General features: G+C 43.1%; 1 protein-coding gene across 1 annotated transcript in view; it reads right to left on the bottom strand.

The window, feature by feature from the left end:
* Nucleotides 1–27,287, bottom strand: part of LOC124788812 (cholinesterase-like) — an 83,229-nt gene that overhangs the window by 18,286 nt on the left and 37,656 nt on the right. The window contains exon 8 of the mRNA XM_047256093.1: nt 15,904–16,085. Coding sequence (XP_047112049.1) covers nt 15,904–16,085 — 182 coding nt within the window. The remainder of the gene's footprint in view (nt 1–15,903; nt 16,086–27,287) is intronic.

Here is a 27,287-nt window from a genome sequence, read left to right as displayed (position 1 = left end):
AGAAAATTCACAAAAACTAGAAAACAAACGCATATGCGGAGCTCAAGGCGTGACCTACTAGAGATGTAACCGAAACAACTGCTGCAACTAAAATAGCGGCAGCGCAAACAATGCAAGAAATATCTGCTCGTAAAGTCAAGAACAAATGAAGAGGCAAAGGTAGTGCATCAAGACATAATGACTTTAATAAAACCCGCCAAGGAGAAAATTTGCACAAGGAAGATAAAGCAAAGCAATAATGTAGTCATCATGGAATCTGCTACGCAAAGTGTCACGGGAAATGTAATGAACAACAAAAAGGTGCAAGAGACACTGATTTGAAACTGATGCAAAGACACAATATACATGGAGAACCTTGAAAAATTAAGAAATGCTTCGAAAGCGGCTTTGAAGTGTGAGACGTGTGTTCCAGGTCGGGACCAAGGGGAAGAAAAGTGGTCCGTCAAGTACTTTATGTGTGCCCTGAGATTAGAACAGCTCTGATGAAAAGACAAAAAGTATATCTTGAGTTTCATTCGGTTTCAGTGAAGGTATCTAGAAGCGAGACGGTGCGTTCCTTTTCAAGATCTTGGTCATTCGGCAAAATATAGTAATAAACAAGTAGCAATTTTTGACATTGTGGCGAAGAAGGTCATACCGGACAAGATTGTAATAAAATCAAATAAGCAGCAGTGTGCATGCCATTTAAATACAGAGGATAATGTGCACAGGGAACATAGATGATTGTCACATTATCAAACCCTCCTAACAAGGCAGATTTTAAGAACGGATTATCGGTACTCCTGTCGTAACACTAGAGAGAAATGAGGACTCTAATGACATCATCAAGTGCCGTCTATGTAAGAAACATAAATCACCATCGAGGTGGAGGAGGAACCCCGAAAGAGCGAGGAATTTCTGACAAAAAGTGAGCAGTAAGTAGCACAGAAAAGAACGTGCGACACAGACCGAAGCAGAGCATCATGCGCTTACGAAAAAGTAGCAAAGACGTTTTTGCCGAAACGTCAGAACTAGGTAGCATAGCAGAGAAGCAAAAACAGAGGCAGATGTAGGTGTGACGAATGATACAGGCGATAAGGTTTTGGTGACATAAACCGGGCAGTTGTACGTAGAATGCAACAACACACATCCTGAGGAATACACTGTCTACTCAAGTAAAAGAAGATCCGCCGATGTAGGACGTGAATCTGCAACAAAAACGGTACGAGACTCAGTGCAGTTCGTACAGGAAACAAACTCATACTACAAGGAAATAAACAATAAAACACAAACCAGAACAGATCCGCGACAGATTTATGAAAGCATAGAGAACGTTATGCATCTCACTAGACTGGAAGAGCCGATGACGCTTACTATAGCGTTAAGACATATAAAGGTAAAAAAAAAGAGTATACTACTTTTTCCGTATCTGATTTCGTAGATAGAATCCATCTCAGAGTGAACAATCTGCCAACAGTTGTGGATAACTAGAGACGTTGTTGACGCAGTTTCTGCCAGTGGACATGAATCATTCTCATTAGAGACGTTGTACAAGCACCCTGTGATGACGCATGGTAATATAGCACGGGATTACAGGGGAGCAGGGCAAGATTGTCGAATATATACCCATCATCCCTAATGGTGATCAAGAGAGGACTGCTTAAAGCCATGAGACCGTATACAAGGGCAGGAATGATCACCTCCACGCTGATAAATGCCTAGATAGTCACAAAAGGGAAACGTCTTATGGTAGCAATAATAGCGTTACACAAGGCCATAACACTGACAAAAATATCACAGTACTGTTCAGAACGCGCAATGTAAAAAAACCGGAAGAGAGGGCTGCATCCCAGTTTAATGTATTTTCAGTTTGGTTTTGAGATCGACGAATATCTGCTAAGACTGTCGTGTTCCCCACTGACACAAATGTGAAGTCAGTAGTGCGACATTTCTGCATGACTGATGGCCGTGGAAGACAACGTGAATAAGCCATTATCGAACTCAAGCTACAAGTATTGAATGCGCCTCACAATCCGGAAACCTATGTATCGAGGATCGAAGCAAGGTCATATACTGACGTCACATTAGCAAATACGGCAGCAGCGCGTCGTATCAAGGGTTACATGTTTGAGAGTGCAGTGACATCGAGTGAACACAGTATCGTACACTTTACCATCACTGGAATGGAAATCCAAGACGCCACAGAAAACGTGCGCATAAGGCCCAATCAAGGATGCTGACTGGGAAGAACTAAGAAGAGTGTTTCAGTGTCCAGGAAGTCTATCGCTGGGTGATAATGCAAATTTTAAGGCGCAAGAAATGCCAGTGGCTATACATAGAGCAATGGAGGTATCAATACTTGTCAGCAGAGGTCAGGAATAACTTGCATCTGGATCGAGAGGTAGCAGAAATTAAGACGTGAAACGAGAAGAGCCAGGAAGGTGTACCAGAGCAGCACGACCCAAGAAGAAAGAGTCCGCACGTTTCATAAATAAAGGTATGGTAAACAAAGCTTTAAGGGAGAGTTTTGGGAAACAAAAATAGGACAATGAAAGCAATTCGAGGAGGCTAACTCGGAAATCCATCCTTGGAGTGTACCATAAAAAATAGTGTGCGAGAAAATACGAACACCAATAGTATTATCGAAGGTCAGAATGAATGATGGGACAGTAACAGAAAGTTTGGAATAGTCAGCTGTCCAGGCAATGGAAAACTACTTTCTGGCGATGAAGAAGAAGTGGAGACAGATGTTCAGCACGGGTTACGAAAAATGTTATGGGAAGGCTTGATAATGTGGACAATAAACTTGTGTACCGCTTGGAACAAGAAGAAATTAGGCATATAGTTTTAAGACTGAAAAAGAAAAAAATTCCAGGAGCAGACGGGAGCCATGGCGAAGTAATACAAGCCCTATGTGAACAATAGGGTAGTTTCTTGTGTGAACTGTACAACGAGTGTCCCTTGCAGGGAAGGGTCCCTGCACCTTTGGAGAACCCTGAAGTTCAAGTAATTAGTAAAGGGCAAGGATCCAATGATACCCAAATTCTACAGAATAATTTGTCTTTCGTACGTTCTCGGTAAGATATTTGAAAAAATATTATGCAAAACATTACAAGATCAAGCTACTGAAGCCATCCTTGTTAATGAGAAGAGTAGAATGAGGAGCGCTACTAAGATTAACGGGTGCCTCTTGCACTACCCCGAATGATGCTTGGTTAATAATTCTAGGAAGATCTACTGAAATTGGAAATTATGGAAAGGGAATCTTTTACTGGTTAAAGAAAGGCAATCAAATGGAAGAACAAAATGTGCCTGGAACTGAGGCCAGTTCGGAAAAGACAATGAAAGATCCAACTGTGGCAAAATGAGTAGGACACTTCATGCACAAGCATCAGCGAGGGGTTATAAATGAGATTTGTTAACGCGACGAGTAGATTGATACATTATGTGACTAGCCATGGCCCTTATGCTACGTATCGATACAAAATCAGAAGACGGGTGAATGATAACTGCGCCTGCGCAGGTGTGGGCACACCGGAACGCACATTGTGCGCTGCGCGCTCTATGAAGATGCGGCGGATAATGGATGTAATGTTTTAACATTGTTGAATCCCAAAGCAGCACTAAGGAGTGAGTCGACCTGGCGAATCTTGAACGAAACTATAGCCGCAGTATCCGTGAAGGCCAAGGAAGGCATCAAGAGACAGTCAACCGCAAGCCAGCATGCTTCCATCCAAGCTATATTACGTACTCTGCAGATGGAGAGATAATAACTAAATAAATAGTTAATACATAAATTATTACTATCCAAGGAAATGTGGCTTCTGTGGCCTATTTCAGCTTTTCAGACAATAGGCTATAATTATGAAGAATAAATAAATAAATAACCAAACCTGAATGTGTATACATACAACTGTCCAATATCAAATGTGCACTAACTACATAAAACCGGCATCCAGTAAAGACAACGGTTGAAATATCGTGAGAGATATTTGCACTTGGAAATGTTTGTGGCCAAACAACATAAAATCTGTTGAAAAAAGTCATATACGATAGATTACTTGTTTGTTGTTCTATACAGCACGAACTGGAGGAAACATACTGTCGTTCACACGGCAGAACGATACTAGCGATTTAAAGGTCGGATAAGACTCTTATTGAGATCAGATTATTCAAAACATGCAATAGTCTTTTCAAATTATGCAGGTCGCATCTCCGATTCCCAGTGAGGCAGTTCCTTCTCTAAATCCTCGCACAAACGAAAAAATGGCTGACATCGAAATAAGTGTCCAAGGAATAGAAAAGCAACTGGAATCACTCAATAGAGGAAAGTCCACTGGACCTGACGGGATACCAATTCGATTCTACACAGAGTACGCGAAAGAACTTGCCCCCCTTCTAACAGCCGTGTACCGCAAGTCTCTAGAGGAACGGAGGGTTCCAAATGATTGGAAAAGAGCACAGATAGTCCCAGTCTTCAAGAAGGGTCGTCGAGCAGATGCGCAAAACTATAGACCTATATCTCTTACGTCGATCTCTTGTAGAATTTTAGAACATGTTTTTTGCTCGCGTATCATGTCATTTCTGGAAACCCAGAATCTACTATGTAGGAATCAACATGGATTCCGGAAACAGCGATCGTGTGAGACCCAACTCGCCTTATTTGTTCATGAGACCCAGAAAATATTAGATACAGGCTCCCAGGTAGATGCTATTTTTCTTGACTTCCGGAAGGCGTTCGATACAGTTCCGCACTGTCGCCTGATAAACAAAGTAAGAGCCTACGGAATATCAGACCAGCTGTGTGGCTGGATTGAAGAGTTTTTAGCAAACAGAACACAGCATGTTGTTATCAATGGAGAGACGTCTACAGACGTTAAAGTAACCTCTGGCGTGCCACAGGGGAGTGTTATGGGACCATTGCTTTTCACAATATATATAAATGACTTAGTAGACAGTGTCGGAAGTTCCATGCGGCTTTTCGCGGATGATGCTGTAGTATACAGAGAAGTTGCTGCATTAGAAAATTGTAGCGAAATACAGGAAGATCTGCAGCGGATAGGCACTTGGTGCAGGGAGTGGCAACTGACCCTTAACATAGACAAATGTAATGTATTGCGAATACATAGAAAGAAGGATCCTTTATTGTATGATTATATGATAGCGGAACAAACACTGGTAGCAGTTACTTCTGTAAAATATCTGGGAGTATGCGTACGGAACGATTTGAAGTGGAATGATCATATAAAACTAATTGTTGGTAAGGCGGGTACCAGGTTGAGATTCATTGGGAGAGTGCTTAGAAAATGTAGTCCATCAACAAAGGAGGTGGCTTACAAAACACTCGTTCGACCTATACTTGAGTATTGCTCATCAGTGTGGGATCCGTACCAGGTCGGGTTGACGGAGGAGATAGAGAAGATCCAAAGAAGAGCGGCGCGTTTCGTCACTGGGTTATTTGGTAACCGTGATAGCGTTACGGAGATGTTTAATAAACTCAAGTGGCAGACTCTGCAAGAGAGGCGCTCTGCATCGCGGTGTAGCTTGCTCGCCAGGTTTCGAGAGGGTGTGTTTCTGGATGAGGTATCGAATATATTGCTTCCCCCTACTTATACTTCCCGAGGAGATCACGAATGTAAAATTAGAGAGATTAGAGCGCGCACGGAGGCTTTCAGACAGTCGTTCTTCCCGCGAACCATACGCGACTGGAACAGGAAAGGGAGGTAATGACAGTGGCACGTAAAGTGCCCTCCGCCACACACCGTTGGGTGGCTTGCGGAGTATCAATGTAGATGTAGATGTAGAACTAGTTCTGATTGTGTATAAGTAATTCTGTGAGCGCCTCTTACACCACCACTGGTCACATTGTCGTGATACTTCGATTTAGAGTAAGTCAAGAGTTTCGCAGCACATATGATGTCACAGTAGGCTCCTCGAAACTTTGCTTAGGGCCTTCGAATACCTCACTTCTTACGTGCCAACGCTGAATTAAAACATCTAAGATAAGACAGGTTAGCTGTCTAATCTAACGCAGACAATCTACATTATCGCTCAGAGTGATTAGCAAGCACAACGGAAATTAAGATTACGTGCCAATTTTAATACTCAGTCTATCACTGTCTCGTATCCCTTTCGGCCCCTTCCATTATCAAGGGCTTCTTTTCAGCACTGTCAGAGGCCCAACCTTTTTTTTTTTAAGCTTTAATTAGAGTTACGTAAGTCTTAATCCAATTCCCGCGTGTGTCAGTCATCTACACTCCTGGAAATGGAAAAAAGAACACCGTGAATTCATTGTCCCAGGAAGGGGAAACTTTATTGACACATTCCTGGGGTCAGATACATCACATGATCACACTGACAGAACCACAGGTACATAGACACAGGCAACAGAGCATGCACAATGTCGGCACTAGTACAGTGTATATCCACCTTTCGCAGCAATGCAGGCTGCTATTCTCCCATGGAGACGATCGTAGAGATGCTGGATGTAGTCCTGTGGAACGGCTTGCCATGCCATTTCCACCTGGCGCCTCAGTTGGACCAGCGTTCGTGCTGGACGTGCAGACCGCGTGAGACGACGCTTTATCCAGTCCCAAACATGCTCAATGGGGGACAGATCCGGAGATCTTGCTGGCCAGGGTAGTTGACTTACACCTTCTAGAGCACGTTGGGTGGCACGGGATACATGCGGACGTGCATTGTCCTGTTGGAACAGCAAGTTCCCTTGCCGGTCTAGGAATGGTAGAACGATGGGTTCGATGACGGTTTGGATGTACCGTGCACTATTCAGTGTCCCCTCGACGATCACCAGTGGTGTACGGCCAGTGTAGGAGATCGCTCCCCACACCATGATGCTGGGTGTTGGCCCTGTGTGCCTCGGTCGTATGCAGTCCTGATTGTGGCGCTCACCTGCACGGCGCCAAACACGGATACGACCATCATTGGCACCAAGGCAGAAGCGACTCTCATCGCTGAAGACGACACGTCTCCATTCGTCCCTCCATTCACGCCTGTCGCGACACCACTGGAGGCGGGCTGCACGATGTTGGGGCGTGAGCGGAAGACGGCCTAACGGTGTGCGGGACCGTAGCCCAGCTTCATGGAGACGGTTGCGAATGGTCCTCGCCGATACCCCAGGAGCAACAGTGTCCCTAATTTGCTGGGAAGTGGCGGTGCGGTCCCCTACGGCACTGCGTAGGATCCTACGGTCTTGGCGTGCATCCGTGCGTCGCTGCGGTCCGGTCCCAGGTCGACGGGCACGTGCACCTTCCGCCGACCACTGGCGACAACATCGATGTACTGTGGAGACCTCACGCCCCACGTGTTGAGCAATTCGGCGGTACGTCCACCTGGCCTCCCGCATGCCCACTATACGTCCTCGCTCAAAGTCCGTCAACTGCACATACGGTTCACGTCCACGCTGTCGCGGCATGCTACCAGTGTTAAAGACTGCGATGGAGCTCCGTATGCCACGGCAAACTGGCTGACACTGACGGCGGCGGTGCACAAATGCTGCGCAGCTAGCGCCATTCGACGGCCAACACCGCGGTTCCTGGTGTGTCCGCTGTGCCGTGCGTGTGATCATTGCTTGTACAGCCCTCTCGCAGTGTCCGGAGCAAGTATGGTGGGTCTGACACACCGGTGTCAATGTGTTCTTTTTTCCATTTCCAGGAGTGTATATTATTTCATGCGAGACTATTTGGTCTAATTTCTAAAACTTACAACCATAAATGAAGCCTCCTGATACGACTTCAAAATTATTTTAGAGATATATGGAAAAAACTTATTACTACATTCTGTCGAGAGCTGTACACTTTTCAGATCCGTTAGAGCCACTTCTAAGCTAAATACGAGCGCTCTACAGGTTGTGAACAGATTGTCAGACACTAAAAAAATCTGAAGTTAGCCATTTGCCTTGTTTCATGCAGCACCAGCAAGTCCATTGCAATAGACAGGCACCTCGCCCGAAACGAAACATGTGAAATGGAGAACATCGTAGTTCTTACATCTCTAATATTAAACACATTAAAGTGTCCAGAATGAGATTTTCACTCTGCAGCGGAGTGTGCGCTGATATGAAACTTCCTGGCAGATTAAAGTGTAGTGTGTTTCCGCAGAGAAGATACTAGCTCTACTAACGGCCCTTTCCACTATTTCGAGCTATAGTGATCTCTGAAACTGCCGAAGATCCCACATTGAGCAAAATAATTCACTGAGTAGGAATGGGCTGCGATGAACGTTTGTCGTCGGGAAAAGGCATAACCAGCATTGCTGCAAACTATAGAACAACTCTACTATGCCACGCGAGGTAGCCGCGTGGTCTGGGGAGCCTTGTCACGGGTCGCAGCGCTCCCCTAGTCGGAGGTTCGAGTCTCTCTATTGGGCATGGGTGTATGTGTTGTCCTTAGCGTAAGTTAGTTTAAGTTAGATTAAGCAGTGTGTAAGCTTAGGGAACGATGACTTCAGCCGTTTGGTCCCATAGGCTCTTCTCTTACCACAAATTTTAAAAAAAATCCTCTTCTACCTCCAACGTTCATCTTGCATAAGGACGTTAAGGACAAAAGGATAAAATAAAGATTATGACTGGTACAGACGCACGGAGGCAATCAGCTCTTCTTCGCTACATTTGCAGATGAAACGTGAAAGATAATAACTACTAATGGTGCAAAGCAACCTCTGCCATATATTGTAGAGCTAGCTATAGTTGTACCCATTTTAGACCCGTCTTTGCATATTACCTCAGATCCTTTGTCACTGATTAAAAACAATTAAATTTTGTTTTACGAATACTACTTTGGGAAACACGACTTCACACACACCATCAGGTATATAAATGTACAGGGCCTTCCCAGTAATCAAGGTCGTGATCCACTCATATCCTGACATAGAACACTTATGCCTGCCGCATGAATCTATCAAAAGCTGCTTGCCCTAATCGCACTTAGCCTAACTACTTTCTGGTGTCATTGATACAGATGCAGCATACCCAGATGGGTAAGTGAAAAATAAGTATTCGACTGATCTATGGAGTGGCATCTGTAACTGTTTCGCATCAAAAGAAGCTGCAGGCTGAAGAGTAAAAGCGAATTTTCCGACTCTGCCCGGAAACTGGATAAGACATATCATCTGTAAGCCCCAGAAGCCATCCTAATGCCCTCACGATTGGCATGTACCTTCTACAGATGTGTCTGGCTGACACATATACTGTACAGTTGTAAGCGAGGCAAGAACAAATTAAATTTCTATGAGTTTGCAGCTAACAAGTTAAATCTGTCCTACAAGTATTGTCATTGGGGTACTTTGAAATATCATGTGCTTACATTAACTTAGCCTTCAGATCAGATAACTAAGAATTTCGTCACATGCTATGGTCAGGAACCGCGTGGAATTCTTAAAACCAAAGGAAACATGAGGAAAATGTTTAAAAACTAGCGACCATAGTTTCACTTCAGTAAAAAATAAAACCAATATTCTCTGCACATTTCTCCATTCTTTGAAGAGACACACAGTCCATGCATATTAATGTGATCACTTCTATGTTCAGTGTCAACGTGCAATAACCACACACACTGGCAGCGTCATGTAGCAGCACTAGCAGTGGATGGTATACAATACAAGCCGTGTCGAGTGAAAACTGTTCGCATGCCTCTATGGTTAAAGTATATAGTTCGTGGCAAAATGGCTTTATCATAAACAAGTGCCTGGTTCATGCACCTATGCTGACTGCTGTCCGTTAGCGACGACGTTTGGGATTTTCCCGACAATACTTCAACTGGACGTCCACTGAATGCCGACAGGTGTCCTTTTCAGATGATTCACGTTTTATGCTGCATCGTTCAGACTGCTGTTGCCGTGTAGGACGAGAAACGACAGAAAGCCATTGGGGTCGGCATGGCTCCACATCACTGTAAGTTTCTTCCAGAATCTCAAATCTCACTGACTCTTTCTCAACGTCCCCCAGACGTCCACGCTACAAAAGGTGATCGTTCAGGCTTTTGACGTATGGTCACTTGAATGTGACTGGACAGTATATTTGAAGTTATAATACTGGAAGACGAGCATAAAATCGAAAACTTTTGCACATAACACGATAATTCCACAAGACGTTAAGCAGTGAAAGCAATACTATGAAAATGTACGCAGCTCTTGGTCCAGTGGTTAGCATCGTTGCCTTCAGATCACTGGGTCCCGCGCTCAGTTTCCAGTCTGGCCTGACATTATCTTCACTCGGGGACTGGATCTTTGTCTTGTACTAACCATTTCATCTCATCCTCACGAAAAAGACGCTCAAGTCTTCGAAGCGTCGCAAAGTTGAAAGAGTTGCATTAGGCGGCCGAATAATTGCAGACGGTGTCTCCCAACCAGTAATGCCATAAGGTCATCATCATTCCTATTCAAATAACCAAAGAAAAAAGTAAAATAAATACTGTTTTAAGAGCCAAAATGTTTCCGAATAGAACTATGTGAGTGTATAGAGCTCTATATTTATACTAATAATAAATCTGTAAAACTGTCACGTCTGAAGGTTTGAACAAATTTCTCCTAAATTACTAGATATATTTTCTTGGGGTTTTCGCAGGTAACTTCAGAATAGCTTGGGGCACGAAGAATCGGAACCAGAATCGGATCACGGAAGAAAAGATATTGTTATTGAAAGTGGTATTCATACTAATATTATAAACTCGAAGCTAACTCGTTCTGTTATATTTTAACGACTAACCATCTGAACCGATTTCCCTGGAATTTTGTACTGAGATAGATTGGAATCTGAGGAAGCACGTAGGCTACTGTACGAAGTGTATAGTAGAAGATTGTTGTACTATTACGCAGATTAGTTGAAAGCTGTTTACTCTGTGACTTTTTATGTTTATTGCTATTGTGAAAATAATTTTGTTGGCTGATATATGCTATGTGAAACGATTCAAAGTAATGAATACAGTGCTCATACAATCATCTGTTTGTTTAATCCATAGTTCCTCACTATTTGTTGCATGATATACATGTTGTGCACTGTCGTATATTATTCAGTAGCACAAAGAGAAGATTTGCACACCTGCCCATGGTCTCTCCTCTCCCCCCCCTCCCCCCTGTACGCAATGATTGGCAAGGCCAATAAAATCACAATAAAATGTAGAAACGTCCTTGGAATTTCCAGCTAACGTAGGGTATGCCTTACGCCTTTCAAAGATAAGGACACAATTTCTCTGTTGTAGCTCCTACTGCAGTTCTGTCCATACTTCAAGAAATCTTTCTGATTAATTTATTACACTGAGTACACTTACTGCCAGAGTGGAACCACTTATCAATTTCTGAAACCCTACTTTAATTGTTCGCCTAGCCTTTGTCCACGCTATCCAAAAGCTTCTGATGGTCTTGGACTGCCGAGGTGCAATTCAAAATAGCGTTGCAACATTCGTCATTAAACATTTTCTTTTGTCCTAAAGTCAATGAGATGGATGCTTTAGCAGCGCAATGGATCAAGGGTTTCATCCCCTGTGGAGAGGCAGGAAACTCACCGGTTTTGAACCGCTTTTATAATCAAAGCTAAGTGCAAGCAACAAGACATCTAACGCCATGGATGGAAACCATGTCTATAGTTGAACTTTCCAATAACACGATCACAAATACCATCTCCTACAGTTTAAATTCTGTGTTAAGTTTCTCACTTTGCTAGAGCTCAAATTTTATTTACGTGTATAATATGCATGTCACCTCAAATTCTGAGAGCAATTTCACAACCATAACGTCTCATGTGGCTGCTTCTCCTATGTGGTGTTAAACTTCGATGCATGAAACACTTCTTTTAGAGCCAGAAACCTTTCATTTTCTCAATAAATTCATTAACATTCCTTTAATGTTGTTGGTGTCCGGTGCAATCCTTGGAAATACAATTGATTTTCTTCGGAAAGACACATGATTCGTTGAAAATCGAATTAAATATTTTGTGTTATGAGCTTTATAATCCTACATGTCTGGTGCATGACAAAGTTCTTTTAAACTCCCTAGTGAACCAGCCATCTTCCAGCAGTTTATTTATCCTTTATCTTAATGGTGGGTTAAAACAGCTAGATTACTGATAACAGTTGTCAGTTTGGAAGCATTAAACTCTTTGTACTGTGAAAGCTATAACCGTGTACTCGTATGAAGATAAGTCTAATTCTCAGTTTCCTTTCACAAACAGAATAACCATTATTCTTTACTTAGAACACGTTTTCCATACTATCTGTAAGAGGAAAAACTATCAACTGAAATCAGCACAAGTCATCGAAATTTTGTATCAAGAATGCTGAGGTGTTAGTGTAAAAAAATTTCTAAAATTCTCCAAAATAGTCTTAAATATTATTTTATTGAACATGAATTACATTTCTTCAAGGTCGTATTAGCTGTATATATGTTCCTTTATTAGGCAACACAACCCGATTCATATCACTGTAGTCAGATCTTCGGGCGATAACCTGTATTGAATACAAAAAGTGTGTTTTACAAAATTCTATTAATACAAATCACGTAACAGCGAGCAAAAGGAACAGGTATTTACTCACAATTTCTCGCTTCATAAGGCTAGAGAGAATGCACGATGTCTTAACGCTCAAGCTGTAAACCGATTAATTTCTTAGTCTCTTCAAAGGTTGATAAACGAAAGGCTAAACTTTGAATTTACACATCTTAGTTGAATGTCAAAAGCCACAAAACTGATGCCCCAATAAAATACCTACGGAATAAGGACAATTCACTGCAGATAAGGCCTGTAGGACAGAAACAGAGCTAATGGACACTCATGCCCCAGTAAGAGACATGGGGAACTAGAGCGTATCATTGGAAGTTAAAATGTATAGGGCAGAAACAGTGGTAGTGGACGCCGTGTAGTGAAAGATGTCGCTCACCAAATCTGTAATATAACAGACTAGAGGACTAATAAGTCGAAACCTTATTGAACGTAGTGCTGAAATGCAGTCCACATTAAAAGAGGAGTGCAGTCAGGACATACGTCTGCGTCGGGTGGATAAAACCTTTTTAGCCAACTCTGGTCTGTCACAAACAGGAAAAAATTGGGACATTAAGGGAACACTCATTAACCGCGAAGAACTGATAAAAAACACTTACCAATGGAACTGTGTTAAGACAATGATGACATAACTATGAAAGTTTAAAGTGATTGTCCAGTGACAGCTCGTTGTACTAGGGTATTGAGAGTCCATCTTCTGCGGTATGAATTACAGAATGACTTGATGATCAAACTCTCTTTGATCAAGGAGACCGCAGAGTTTCGGACACCGATGCCAGAATAATGAACCCAAGGGAAACAAACTGTGAAGAATTATATGATACAGAAGACAGGATTTCTAATTTCCTTATACGTCATGATGGAACTCATTAGAGTAAATCACTGCCACAGATGAGTAGAATACGTGTACATAGTATCATGAAAATTGCACCCGGTCTATCAAGGGGTAGTGTAACAAGAAAAATAGAAAATTCTACTCCAACTGAAGGCTTCGGCGATATTGCTATAGTAAGTACGCTACACCACAGCACCACTGTAGCCGAAGAACATAAAAACCAATAAGAAAATTTTATTCTATAAAGAGTGTAAATCAGGAGTTGATTCATTTGACCAGAAGGCATGTACATATATCAGAAAGGGACAGTCATAAAAATGGTACGTTGTCTTATGGAAGAACGTAATGGATGGAGTATGAATAAGTATCTTTTCACAGCAACATCACAACTACATGGAAGGAAGGTCTGATAAAAGAAGTATTTTTCTCTAATGGAGAGGATAATTAACAATCCACGCCTCCGAAATAAGGTTACTCGTCAAATGGAAAAGCTTGGGGAAGTGGAAAATCACGAGAAGCAAGATGCTTCACAGGCCCACATTGATTAGACAGAGTAAGTGGTCAGTTATTCTACAAACGCACGAAAATATTTACAAATAATATAATGAAATTGTTTGTGAAGTATATTATTTTTAATTTAGGAGTGAATCAGTAAAACTGAGAGTTCCTTATTCTATTGAGGAAATTACAGCATAACTCATATTACTGTATTTCATATTGTAATCAAATAAATGTCACAATATTATAGTAATTACTTCTTTACTCATTGTGTGTGACCAAACCCTTAACCTGTTGGTAATGTTTCCTGTAATACTGACATGTAGAACTTTTGTCTAGTTACAGCTCTTAGACAGCTCTCATGTATTTTTGTGCGTCCAGCCATTCGTACGTGCAAGATGTACACGTACCTTGCAGTGTATCTTGTTGTTTTTAAACTCTCAACTTCAAAGAATGGGATGCAACGTGAAAGTAAATTTTCACGACGTCTTAGCAAATACGTCACTATCCATACAGGATGTAACAAAATGCTATGGCCAAACTTTCAGGAAACATTCCTCACACTAAGAGGAGAAAAATGTGTTATACTGTCGTGGGAACGTGAATGCTTTATTTTCATATTAGAGTTCAGTTTTTACTACTCTCTAAAGCAATAACCATGGAAAACACACAGGACAAGAACGTATCAGCACAGTTTGAAATATTCAAAATGCTCACCGTTAGCAAGCATACATTCATCAACCCGCATATGCACTGAATTTCTGATGCTTCGATGTACCCCTAGAGAATCGGTTGTTTCACAATCTTCCACAATACAAGTACCAAGACTCTGAACATCTTGCACTGGGCTTCAGTACGCAACAGCTTTCGAAAGCCGTCACAAATAAACGTCTTGTATGTTTAGGTTCGAGGTGCATGTAGCCCAAGGAATTGGCCCACCTCTACTCACCCGTTTGTCGCGGAAACTGTTATTTAGAAGCGTGCGAACATTAACACTGAAGTCAGGAGGAGCTCCATTGGGCGTGAAGTATATGTTTTGTCTCACTCATAAAGGCACATGTCTTAGCAGAACATATAGAGTATTCTTTAAGAAACTGTGTTTAAGTTTCTCCGTTGAGCCTAAGAAATAGTCACCAACAATGGCAGCCAAAACGTTGCTGCACAATTTCATGAGGACGCTCGACAGCCCATACGTTCTGAGTGTAATGTTCACGCGGAAACTAAATCTCATCCGTGAAAAGCACATTTGCACTGACGTGCGACTGGACACATAGTTGAATGAACGATTGGTTGAAGTGTAGCGCTGCGGGAAAATCAGCTGCTGGTAGGGCCTGCAAACTCTGTACTTGGCACGAATACAGCAGGCCACTCTCCTGGCAGTTACGTGGTCAACATTACTTGTTGCAAATGATTGTACTAGGGTTGTCGTCAAGTGTAAGAATAAGTTCCTACCCAAATGTGGTATCCTCTTCCTTCTTGGCCTCCTCCAGTCGCGAGTAGATGGCTTAAACATTCCTTGCCCCCTATAACAATTGTAAATTGCTGCAAGCGTCCTCCTCTCTGAGCACCATTGTTTTGGATATCTCTTCAGGTAAAAAAAACGTTGAGCTCCACAGTCATCACCATCTGATAATTCGCACAGCAAACAGGCATCTGCCAACCACGGATCTGAGTACATTTCTACTGCACTCCACTGGAAACAACGTTCTTGATTAACAGTAAACAGATGCAGCTATGTGCTTGACGTTAGTAGAGCAATGATGTTAACCACATGTCGACACGATCAGAGAATTTATTCACATGTCAGCACAAGAAAGGAAGTTAGACGCATATTAAGACAGTCATTGAAGTGAGTTTCATGTTAACATTACCTTCGTTCAAATTGAAGCAACAAACACTAGCTATGAATATAAGAACCAAAAGTTGGTAACATATTTTATTCCTCTGTGCGTGAGGAATGTTTCCTGAAAGTTTGGTCACACCTTTTCGTTACACTCTGTGTGAGATACAACACAACGTTTAATAAGCAACTGTCTATAAGTTTCTCAGGACATAAGGTGATACTAATTACTAATTGAGTACTCACGTTGACCAGATTATCCGAATCATTCAAGGAAATGGTGCCGTTGCCAAAGTAGAAGTCTCTCAACTTATCGGCCGCATTTGACTGTTGTTCCACCGTCGGCAAATGAAGGCAGGGGCCAACTGTATCCTCGAACTCATCACTGAGACCAGCAATAAGAGTTGGGTCTTCTAGTATTGAAAATCCTATGGAAAAGTGAAACACATAAACATAAAAACTAATTTATAGAAGGAAAAAATAAGAATATGGTTCCATTCTGGATAGATATATCGTCAGTGGCACCGCTCGGGGAAGTCGAGCGGTCTCAGGCGCCTTTCCACTGTTCGCGCTGCTCCCCCGTAGGAGGTTGGAATCCTCCCTCTGTCATGGGTGTGAGTGTTGTCCTTAGCGTAAGTTAGTTTAAGTAAGGTTAAGTAGTGTGTAAGCCTAGTGACCAATGACCTCAGCAGTCTGGTCCCATAGGAACTTACCACAGATTTCCAACTTTCCATCAGTGGCTACGAGACAGTTGTATTAAAGAACACCAGACTAAACCAGCTCTACAATAGATTTGACATTAAAGGGCTTCGGTGGCACTGATGACTGATGTGCAAAGTTATCGCTCGCTGAAAGACGAGGTGTTCCACTACTTCACTAAAATTAATTTTTTTCTTCTTCTTCTTTGACACTACAGCCCTTGATGGACCTAGCCCTTCTCAACAATCTGAGTCCTTGCGTATCTGTTATTCTCTTCCATCCTCGGCTCCATATTTTTAAGGACATGTTTGACGTCTTTGTCGTCATTTCAATCTGGTGGAATACAATCTGTATTTCGTTATCGTTTGGGCCACCACTCGCCTGCCGTGCTCTTCATATGTCCTAACCAGCGTATTATTCTACATGTAATAAATTGTACTGTATTTTTCGCCTGAATAAGATGTGCCAGCTCGTTGTTGTATCCTAGTCTCTAGACCTCTGCCTCTCTCACAGGCCCATAACATTTTTCAAAGGATGTTTCTCTTTAATGCCCTTAAGTTGTTAATACGTGTCTCTGTCATCGTCCGCCTTCCTGACCCACATGTAACAACAGGTCGTACAAAGGAATGGTATACTCTTAAATTTGGCTGTACCTCTTATTAGACTAAAATTAAACGAGTGACCTACATCTGCCATAATTTGACATACGTTACTGAAAATGACTCCTCTTTCCCTCTTCATATATTAGATTCTTCAGTCATTCACATCCTGTGATAGAGGACATTTGCAGCGTAGTTTTGAGAAACTGTATCCCTTCGCAAACAATCTGTAGTAACACTTAAAACTGCTGGGCTGATAGAACGTGGTCGATGTTTAAAACTCTCCCTCAACGTTACGTCTCCGACTGCGGGAGACATCCTCCGAGGTAAAGCGGCGAACTGCGAAGAGAACTCGAGGAAGCGCCGATTATATACGCAGTACAGAGGGCGCCACTGTCCATCACGTGGCGTCGGCTATGAGGTTGTCTCTGATAATGCCAACGTTCTCGATATGAAGAAATCGATCGTCAAGCTTCCGGTGCAACGCTGACATCCCAGTTTTATCCAGTTTTACACCTTCCTCTTTCCTGTTAAAATTATTACGGTGTTTATCAATCTCGGTGGCCTTTCTACTCATGCGCACATAATAAAGCGATGTTTTAGATGAGACGCTCGTCTCGCTGAATTTTACCTGCCTGGTAAACATGTTCTGCTTCGGCCGATTTATCCATGCGACCCAGGTGGCAATTCCTCTTATGTTCAACAAGACGGGTGTTAACACTTCTCTTCGTGGTACCAATATAAACCTGTCCACAACAAGAAGGAATTTTCTATACCCCCGTTGTAACCTCAGGATGTCGTGCATCTTTTGCGGATCTTAAATATTCTTTTAATTTCGTGGTGGGTCTGAAAATAGTTCCCACGCCATACTGGCTTAACGCTTCCCCAATGCGATCTGTGACCTTATTGATGAACGAAAGAAAAACCTTGCCGTTGGGCGGCTGTTGTTCGCCGTTGCTTCTGATTCTCTGCCTAGAGCGAAGTTCTCGATCTATCTCGTTGCTAGAATAGCCATTCTTCACGATAGTTCACCGTAGATGTTCAGTATCATCTTTGAAATAAACAGGTTCACCAATTTCGTACACCCTGCCTACCAAAGTTTTTATTACATCTCTTTCTTGCGTAGAGTGGTGGTTCGTATTTTTATGCAGATAACGGTCCGTATGTGTGACCTATCTATATACATTATGGCTCAACGTTCCGTCCCGTCATTTAATCACAGACACATCCATAAAATTCAGTTGTCCATTACTCTCCGTCTTCATAGAAAATTGGATTTTCGGCTTAATGCTGATTGATGTGTGAGGAGGGCATCCAGATCCTCTGCTCAGTGTGTCCATACTACGAACGTGTCACCGACGTAGCGATACCATCTGGCTGGTCTCTTAATGGCCGTCTGCAGCACCCGTTGATCAAAAGTCTCCACACACAGCAGGATTAAAAGGACTGCCTATAGCCACCCCGTCAATCTGTTCATAAAAGTTGCTATTGTACTGAAGTAGGTTGTTGTGACGCAGTGTAGGAATAATGCCACAGTATCGGTTGGGAAAATATCCGCTATGTATGAGATAGCTTTACCTAGTTGTTTTCATCCTAATTACATTAGCGGACTGCTGTGGAAGCTGACAGATATCTGCCTTAGTATTTGCTACAATATCCTCCGTGGGTATTTTTAGGGGGGGGGGGGGGCGGCACAATTGCCTCCCTTGGCTGGTACAGGAATTTGAAATTCTGACAAATCAGCAGCCCGCTGAGCAATTAGGATGGAAACAGCTGCGGTTCTACGTACATGGAAGCCACCTACCAGAAATCTGTTGCAGGCATAAAGGAAGGCCCTGAGAGATATCAACGTAGACGAAAACATTACTGTTCTTACTGCAGATAAGGGGAATGCCACCGTCATATTGAAGAGTGAAACCTATCATGAGAAGATCAATGATATTTTGGTTCCCTCCAGTTACAAAAACTTCAAAAGCATCCGACTATGAAGATTTTAGAAATGACCAACCGTCAGGTGAAAGTGTCATCATTCTGCTCCAATGATAAGAAACTGCTTTATGAAACAGAAGCGTACCAACCTAGACTCTATAGTTACCCAAAGTGCATAAACCTGAGATTTCTTTGAGGCCAATTGTCAGCGCTGTTGGTGGTCCCACCCTCGAGTTGGTTAAACATCTTTCTCATTGCTGCAACCTCATGTTGGTAGGATTGACAGTCATAATCAAAATTCAGCTAAGTTCATTAACAAGTTAAAGGAAATTAGTGTGGGCCCGGATGATATCCTCGTTAGTTTTGATATTGTGTCGTTATTTGCCATGATTTCGGTAAACGAAAATACCTCACACGTAGCGGATATTTCTCCAACCGATACTGTGGCATTGCTCAGACACTGCGTCACAACAACCTACAATCAATACAAAAGCGACTTTTATGAACAGATTGACGGGGTGGCTATAGGCAGTCCTCTTAATCCTGCTGTGTGTGGAGACTTTTGAACAACGGGTGCTGCAGACTGCCAGTAAGAGACCATCCAGATGGTATCGGTATGTCGATGACACTTTCGTAGTATGAACACACTGAACAGAGGATCTGTATGCCTTCCTGACACATCTCAACAGCATTAACTTGAAAATCTAATTTACTCTGGAGGCGGAGAGTAATGGACAATTGAATTTTCTGGATGTGTCTGTGATTAAATGACGGGACGGAACGTTGGGCCGTAAGGTATATAGAAAGACCACACATACTCATCGTTAACTGCATTCAGATTCAATTTACAACCCTAGACAAAAAATAGATGTAATAAAACCTTAGTAAACATGGTGTACAAAATTTGTGAAGTTGTTCATCTGTAAAATGGCATTGAACATCTACGGCCGACTTTCGTGAAGAAGGGCTATTCTAGCAACGAAATAGATCGAGCCCTTCACTCTAGGCAGAGAATCAGGAGCATCGACGAACAAAATATACCCAACGGTGTTGTGTTGTTGTGGTCTTCAGTCCAGAGACTGGTTTGATGCAGCTCTCCATGCTACTCTATCCGGTGCAAGCTGCTATATCTCCCAGTATCTGCTGCAACCTACATACTTCTGAATCTGCTTAGTGTATTCATCTCTTGGTGTCCCTCTACGAGTTTTACCCTCCCGGCTGCCCTCCAAAACTAAATTGGTGATCCCTTGACGCCTCAGAACATGTCCTGCCAACCGATCCCTGCTTCTAGTCAAGTTCTGCCACAAATTTCTCTTCTCCCCAATTCTATTCAATACCTCCTCATTAGTCATGTGGTCTACCCATGTAATCTTCAGCATTCTTCTGCAGCACCACATTTCGATAACTTCTATTCTCTTCTTTTCTAGACTATTTATCGTCCATATTTCACTTCCACACATGTCTACACTCCACACAAATACTTTCAGAAACGACTTCCCGACATTTAAATCTATACTCGATGTTAACAAACTTCTCTTCTTCAGAAATACTTTCCTTGCCATTGCCACTCTACATTTTATATCCTCTCTACTTCGACCATCATTAGTTATATTGCTCCCCAAATAGCAAAACTCCTTTACTACTTTAAGTGTCTCATTTCCTAAACTAATTCCCTCAGCATCGCCCGACTTAATTCGAGTACATTCCATTACCCTGGTTTTGCTTTTCTTGATGTTCGTTTTATATCCTCCTTTCAAGACGCTGTCCATCCGTTCGACTGTTCTTCCTGGTCCTTTGCTGTCTCTGACAGAATTACAATGTCGTCGACAAACCTCAAAGTTTTTATTTCTTCTCCATGGATTTTAATTCCTACTCCGAAATTTTCTTTTGTTTCCTTTACTGCTTGCTCAATATACAGATTGAATAACATCGGGGATAGGCTACAACCCTGTCTCATTCCTTTCCCAACCACTGATTCCCTTTCACGCCCCTCGCTTATTATACCTGCCACCTGGTTTCTGTACAAACTGTAAATAGCCTTTCGCTCCCTGTATTTGACTCCTGCCACCATTAGAATTTGAAGTAGTATTCCAGTCAACATTGTCAAAAGCTTTTTATCTAAGTCTACAAATGCTGGAAACGTATGTTTGCCTTTCCTTAATCTATCTTCTAAGATAAGTCGTAGGGTCAGTATTGCATAACGTGTTCCAACATTTTTACAGAGTCCACACTGATCTTCCCCAAGGTCGGCTTTAACCAGTTTTTCCATCCATCTGTAAAGAATTTGTGTCAGTATTTTGCAGCCGTAACTTATTGAACTGATAGTCTGGTAATTTTCACACCTCTCAGCATCTGCTTACTTTGGAATTAGAATTATTATGATCTTCTTAAAATCTGAGGGTATTTCCCCTGTCTCATACATGTTCCTCACCAGATGGTAGAGTTTTTTCGGGGCTGGCTCTCCCAAGGCTGTCAGTACTTCTAATGGAATGTTGTCTACTCCCAGGACCTTGTTTCGACTCAGGTCTTTCAGTACTCTGTCAAACTCTTCACGAAGTCTCATATCTCCCATTTCGTCTTCATCTACATCGTCTTCCGTTTTCATAATATTGTCCTCAAGTACCTTGCCCTTGTATAGACCCTCTATATACTCCTTCCACATTTCTGCTTTCCCCTTTTTGCTTAGAACTGGGTTTCCATCTGCGCTCTTGATATTTAAACAAGAGGTTCTCTTTTCTCCAAAGGTCTCTTTAATTTTCCTGTAGGCAGTATTCATCTTACCCCTAGTGAGATATGCCTCTCAAATGGTTCAAATGGTTCTGAGCACTATGGTACTTAACATCTGAGGTCATGCGTCCCCTAGTACTTAGAATTTCTTAAACCTAACTAACCTAAGAACGCCACACACATCTATGCCCGAGAAAGGATTCGAACCTGCGGCCGTAGCCGTCGCGTGGTACCAGACTGAAGCGCCTAGAACCGCTCGGCCACACCAGCCGGTGCGATATGCCTCTACATCCTTAAATTTGTCTTCTAGCCATCCCTGCTTAGCCATTTTGCACTTCCTGTCGATCTCACTTTTTAAATGTTTGTGCCAGCCGGAGTGGCCGTGCGGTTCTGGGCGCTGCAGTCTGGAGCCGAGCGACCGCTACGGTCGCAGGTTCGAATCCTGCCTCGGGCATGGATGTGTGTGATGTCCTTAGGTTAGTTAGGTTTAATTAGTTCTAAGTTCTAGGCGACTAATGACCTCAGAAGTTAAGTCGCATAGTGCTCAGAACCATTTGAACCATTTTTTTTAATGTTTGTATTCCTTTTTTCCTGCTTCATTTACTGCATTTTTACGTTTTCACCTTTCATTGATAAAATTCGATAGATCTTCTGTTACCCAAGGATTTCTACTAGCCCTCGTCTTTATACCTACTTGTTCCTCTCTCTATATCGGTACCACAAACAGAAGTATTAACACCCGTCTTGTTGAACATAAGAGGAGCCGGCCGCTGTGGCGGAGTGGTTCTAGGCGCTTTAGTCCGGAACCACGCTGCTGCTACGGTCGCAGGTTCGAATTCTGTGTCGGGCATGGATGTGTGTGATGTCCTTAGATTAGTTAGGTTTAAGTGGTTCTAAGTCTCAGATGTTAAGTACCATAGTGCTGAGAGCCATCTGAACCATCTGAAAATAAGAGGAATTGCCACCTGGGTCGCATGGATAAATCGGCCGAAGCAGAAGGTAAAATTCAGCGAGACGAGCGTCTCATCTAAAACTTCGCTTTATTATGCGCGCATGAATAGAAAGGCCACCGAGATTGATGAACACCGTAATAATTTTTACATGAAAGAGGAAGGTGTTAAACTGGATAAAGTTTGGATGTCAGCGTTATAACTAATCATCATCATTTCATCCCCATCGACGCGCAGGTCGCCGAAGTGGCGTCAAATCGAAAGATCTGCACCAGGCGAACGGTCTACCCGACGGGAGGCCCTAGCCACACGACATTTCCATTTTTTTTTACCGGAAGCTTGACGATCGATTACTTTATATCGAGGAAGTTGGCATTTTCAGAGACAGTCTCATAGCCGACGCCACGTGATGGACAGTGGTGCCCTCTGTGCTGCGTATATAATCGGTGCTTCCTCGAGTTCTCTTTGCAGTTCGCCGCTTTACCTCGGAGGATGTCTCCCGCAGTCAGAGACGAAACGTCAGGGGAGATTTTATACATCGACCACGGTCTATCAGCCAGTAAGTTTCTAGTGAAGACAGTACCTGCCGTCAAAGCCTACATTGTATGATCAGTCTGTAGTAATCTTCAAGTTTCTCTTATTTTCATCTACCTCGCGCTGAAACACAATGATGGAGCAAATCATTATCATCACAACTCACCCCTAGAATGGATGGCTCGTAATGGCTCTACGGACACTTGACACAGAAGCAAAGGATATGGGGTGATCAGAATCAGTGTGAAAACCTTGTGAGGGTGTTGCAGGGAAGGTTGGCTGTGAAACAATAAGTGAGAAAAATATTCGATTATTTGCGCCGTTTTCAAGATAATTAGTGTTGAAGTTAGCCAATCAGATCGTTATTCGTGTAAATTCAAGCGGCCCGCCAGAGACCGTGTCGCAAACTTGGGCTACGTTCGGTTTCCTAAATCCGACAACAAGAGACAGATACAAAAAGTTAGACATGGGACGGCGGTAAGGACCGAATCAGAACCAAAGGCTGAGCAGTCTCTTGCGCTATCATCTACACTAATTGCATCTGGTGGCGTGCTTAAATTAGACTGTGTAGCGGCACAAGCGCGGGAATGGCGTAAGGTCTCGAATTTTTTGCTTAACAGTTATTTCTCAGCACAACCTGTCCTGCAACACTGTTACAGGCTTTTCAGAGTGTTTCTAACCGCTCTGTATAAGCGCAACAGAGACATGTTGACTCATTCTAGCGACGATGCTTGGTACAAACGGGATAAGAAATTTTGACAAAGGGCTATCACCCGTCACCTAGGAAACCTCGGAAACTGCGAAACTGTTTGGCTGCTCGCCGTGAGCACTTGTAGATTTTGGTTGATAGGCTGTGAATCCATGAATGGAAGACAAGGTCTTTGACGTCCACGCGTCATCACAGTAGGTGAAAGTCGGTGGTTCGTCCCCTTTGTATAGCAGAATAGGAGACGATCTGACAACAGCACAGTTCTGCTGCAGGCGCAAGAGTTTCAGAACACGCTGTTCAGCGCACACAGGTGAGAGTGAGACTGTGCAGCAGACGACCGCTGCGTGTATCACAACGGGCCACAAGACACTGTCACTTACGATTGTTGAGAGAACGGAAATGATCGTATGGCTTCATTGCCAGAGAGTTGTTCGGCCACCAGGTGCGCGTGATTCAGTTTGTTGACACTTCGGTGTATTACGTGCCGATAAGGATGAAATGAAATATGTTAGTCCCCGAATGAAGAAAATCTCTGCCCCGTCGGAAATCGAACCCGCGACCCCGCGATGGAGAGTCATTAACGCTAACTAGAAGACCATGAGATCTGGACGTTGGCATGTGACCATTGTGGTCAAAGGAAACATGTGGCCTGGTCGGATGACTCACGTTTCATGTTACATCAGATATCACTGTGTCCTGACACGCCTTCAGCCAGGTCAGTGTAGTTCTATGCTATGGGGGACATTCACATGAGCTTCCAAGTGGTCTTAATGATAACTGTGAACAGTTTTGCGCTCCCCTCATACACATGGTGTTTCTAAAATGAATGTAAAAACTGGGAGCCCTGGCAGAGTGGCTCGTAAGAAGAAACTCCCACAAAACAGCCCATGTCCGCATCCTACCGCGCTAGCCGTCGTTTTCGGCGCCGCGAACCGCCGGGAAGTTAGGCATCTAACCCATCATCCAAGTCAAAGTGGTAGCAGACATTCTTTGAGGGAGAATACCACGGAGTTGCTTCGAGCATTTGCTGGAACGCGTACGATTTGCCTTTGGCAGTGCAAATGTCTGTTTGTTACGATGTGACACCAGCGTGCCACTCGCGCACACTGCAGGGTCTGGTTCACCCTGCGTCAGTGTGTCAAGAGTCGGGGACGGTCTTGTGTTCGGTGTTGTGAGCATCAGACGAGAAATGGAGCGCTTTTCTTGTGAATAAAGGGCAGATATGTACTGTGCTTACGGGGCGGGGATGGAAATGCTCTCTCTGATCAATGGTTGTATGTTTAGCTATTTCCGTACCGTCGAGTGCCAGCACCAAGCACAATCACGACCATCTACAGGTGCCTAAAAGAGACAAGTGCACTTGAGGTGAGTTCACTCCTGACAAGAAATTGTAATGGCGTGTGTGTATTTAATGCCTTCGTTGAAACCCAATGCATTTATTATCTGATAGACCCAACAGGTGCTATGGCTAAGTGGACTCGGTTGTCAATACACAGTGCGATAACTAGAGTTTGATGGAGAAGCGTCAGCACCGCTGCATATCACGTACTCAGCAAGTTCATGGAGTGTTGCTCGAGAATTGAGTGTAAGCCAATCCATGGTCTGGCGTGTGTGGAGTGAGGATGGTCTGCCCTTAGCCCAGAATATTTTCTGCATCCCAATGATATTTGTTTTTGTGTGTACCAAACACTGTAATTTTTGCGGAAGAGGGAGCCCTTACAAGCGAATGTGTGTTCATCAGCCACAACAGCAGGAGCGGGCACGGGAAAGTCCGCGTTGACTTTATGATCACTAAGAGTGCTTCGCCATCAACGTTTGGGCCAGTTTCGTAGGCGATGATGTGATTGGTCCTTAGATGCTTCCCTGACGACTGAACTCAGATACTTCATTTTCCTAAGAGAAACGCTGCCTTAATATTTCTTAAAATTCGTGATGAATCCTTCAGCTGTGATTTATTTTTTACAATTTGCTACTAGTCTAGGTCAATGACCATTATCAAGCTTAGCTGGCATAAACGGCAGGAAACTCGTACAATAATTTTAGCCTGCCTTTTTGCCAGTTGAACTTGATAATGGTCGCTGATCGAAACTAGTAGCGAATTGTGCAAAATAAATCACAGCTGAAGATTTCACTACGAATTTTAACAATTATTTGGCAGCCGAATATCCCCACCTGCAAAAATACATAAACTGCCTTGGTAATTGGAACATGTCTCACTCAGTGCCCAACAGAGGATGCCTTACCACCATGATGGTGCATCTGAGCACTTCGCTCAAGCGGTGCAAAATCATTTGGAGGAGACGTTTGATGGAAACTGGATACGACACGGTTGGCCAGTGGCAAAGCCTGTACGTTCCCTCGACTTCATGCCAGTTGACCATTTCGTCTAGGGACGTCTGAATACTACTGTTTACAAAACAACTGTCCAAATGGATTAAGAGCTGATAGCACGAGTAACAACAGGCTGCGACGCAGTGCCCACTTTACCTGGGATGTTTGAAAGGGTGCGACAATCATTCAGGCGTCGTTGCATGTGAGATTTCGAGCAGGACAGCAAAATTTCGAGCCGTTTCATGACTCATTTACAAATGAGTCATGAAACGTCAAACACTACTCTCCTTTACCTTGATGTCGCAAAAAACGGAAAACTTTGTAATACCGACCTCCTACCATGTCGACCCGGATGGCGGATTGTAAGCCTACCTTCCCGGCGGCATTCGACGCTGTTAAATGACGCTTTGCGGTGAATGCTGACTGATGCGGATATGGGTTACTTTATGAAAGGAGACTGTTATAACCCGCTGGACCATCCCTTTACATTTATTTGTGGAACACCCTGTACGATACCTTCCCCAGTTTCAATGGGTTCTTCCAACAGGATAACTCCCTCCGTCACAAAGCCAGAGTCGTGCAGTGCATGATAGAGAAGTAATGTTGATTTCGTGACCATCAAATTTGCCTCGTTTCAACGCAGTAGAACACATCTGGGAGGCGGTCGGGCGCCAGCTCCATGCGCATAAATCACCGTCCCGTAATTTACGGGAACTGAGTGACCTGTGCGTATATATCTGGTGCCAATTGCTTCCAAGGTCATGCAAATAATTACGACGCCCATTTTTTTGGGCTCCAAAGAAGGACAAATATAATGTTTTAGCTCATCAGTGTATATTAAAACATCATCTCCAGGCGCATCCATTGCATCATAAGGTGAAGTACATTATGTACATGATTTGACAATGCTTCGCCAGTACCACCACTTTCTTTATTGGCCAACGTTGGTACTTTTTCACCTCCTGACACACCACATTTAAATAAATCTTCGTATACTTTTATCATTTTCTCTCAGCTGTTAATTGGGATATGCCATTTTAAGTGATTGTAACTCAGTGTAAATATCAACGTCTTCTTCGTCGTGATTTATTATTTTCAGTTGTTTGTCTTGTCAGCTTGTCACCGTACATTCTCCTTACCACTCAAAACATT

This window comes from Schistocerca piceifrons, chromosome 3, assembly GCF_021461385.2.
Source record: "Schistocerca piceifrons isolate TAMUIC-IGC-003096 chromosome 3, iqSchPice1.1, whole genome shotgun sequence".
In the NCBI taxonomy this organism is placed as follows: domain Eukaryota; kingdom Metazoa; phylum Arthropoda; class Insecta; order Orthoptera; family Acrididae; genus Schistocerca; species Schistocerca piceifrons.
Note: the sequence above shows the minus strand (reverse complement) of the source record. Positions and strands in the feature narration are given on the sequence as shown.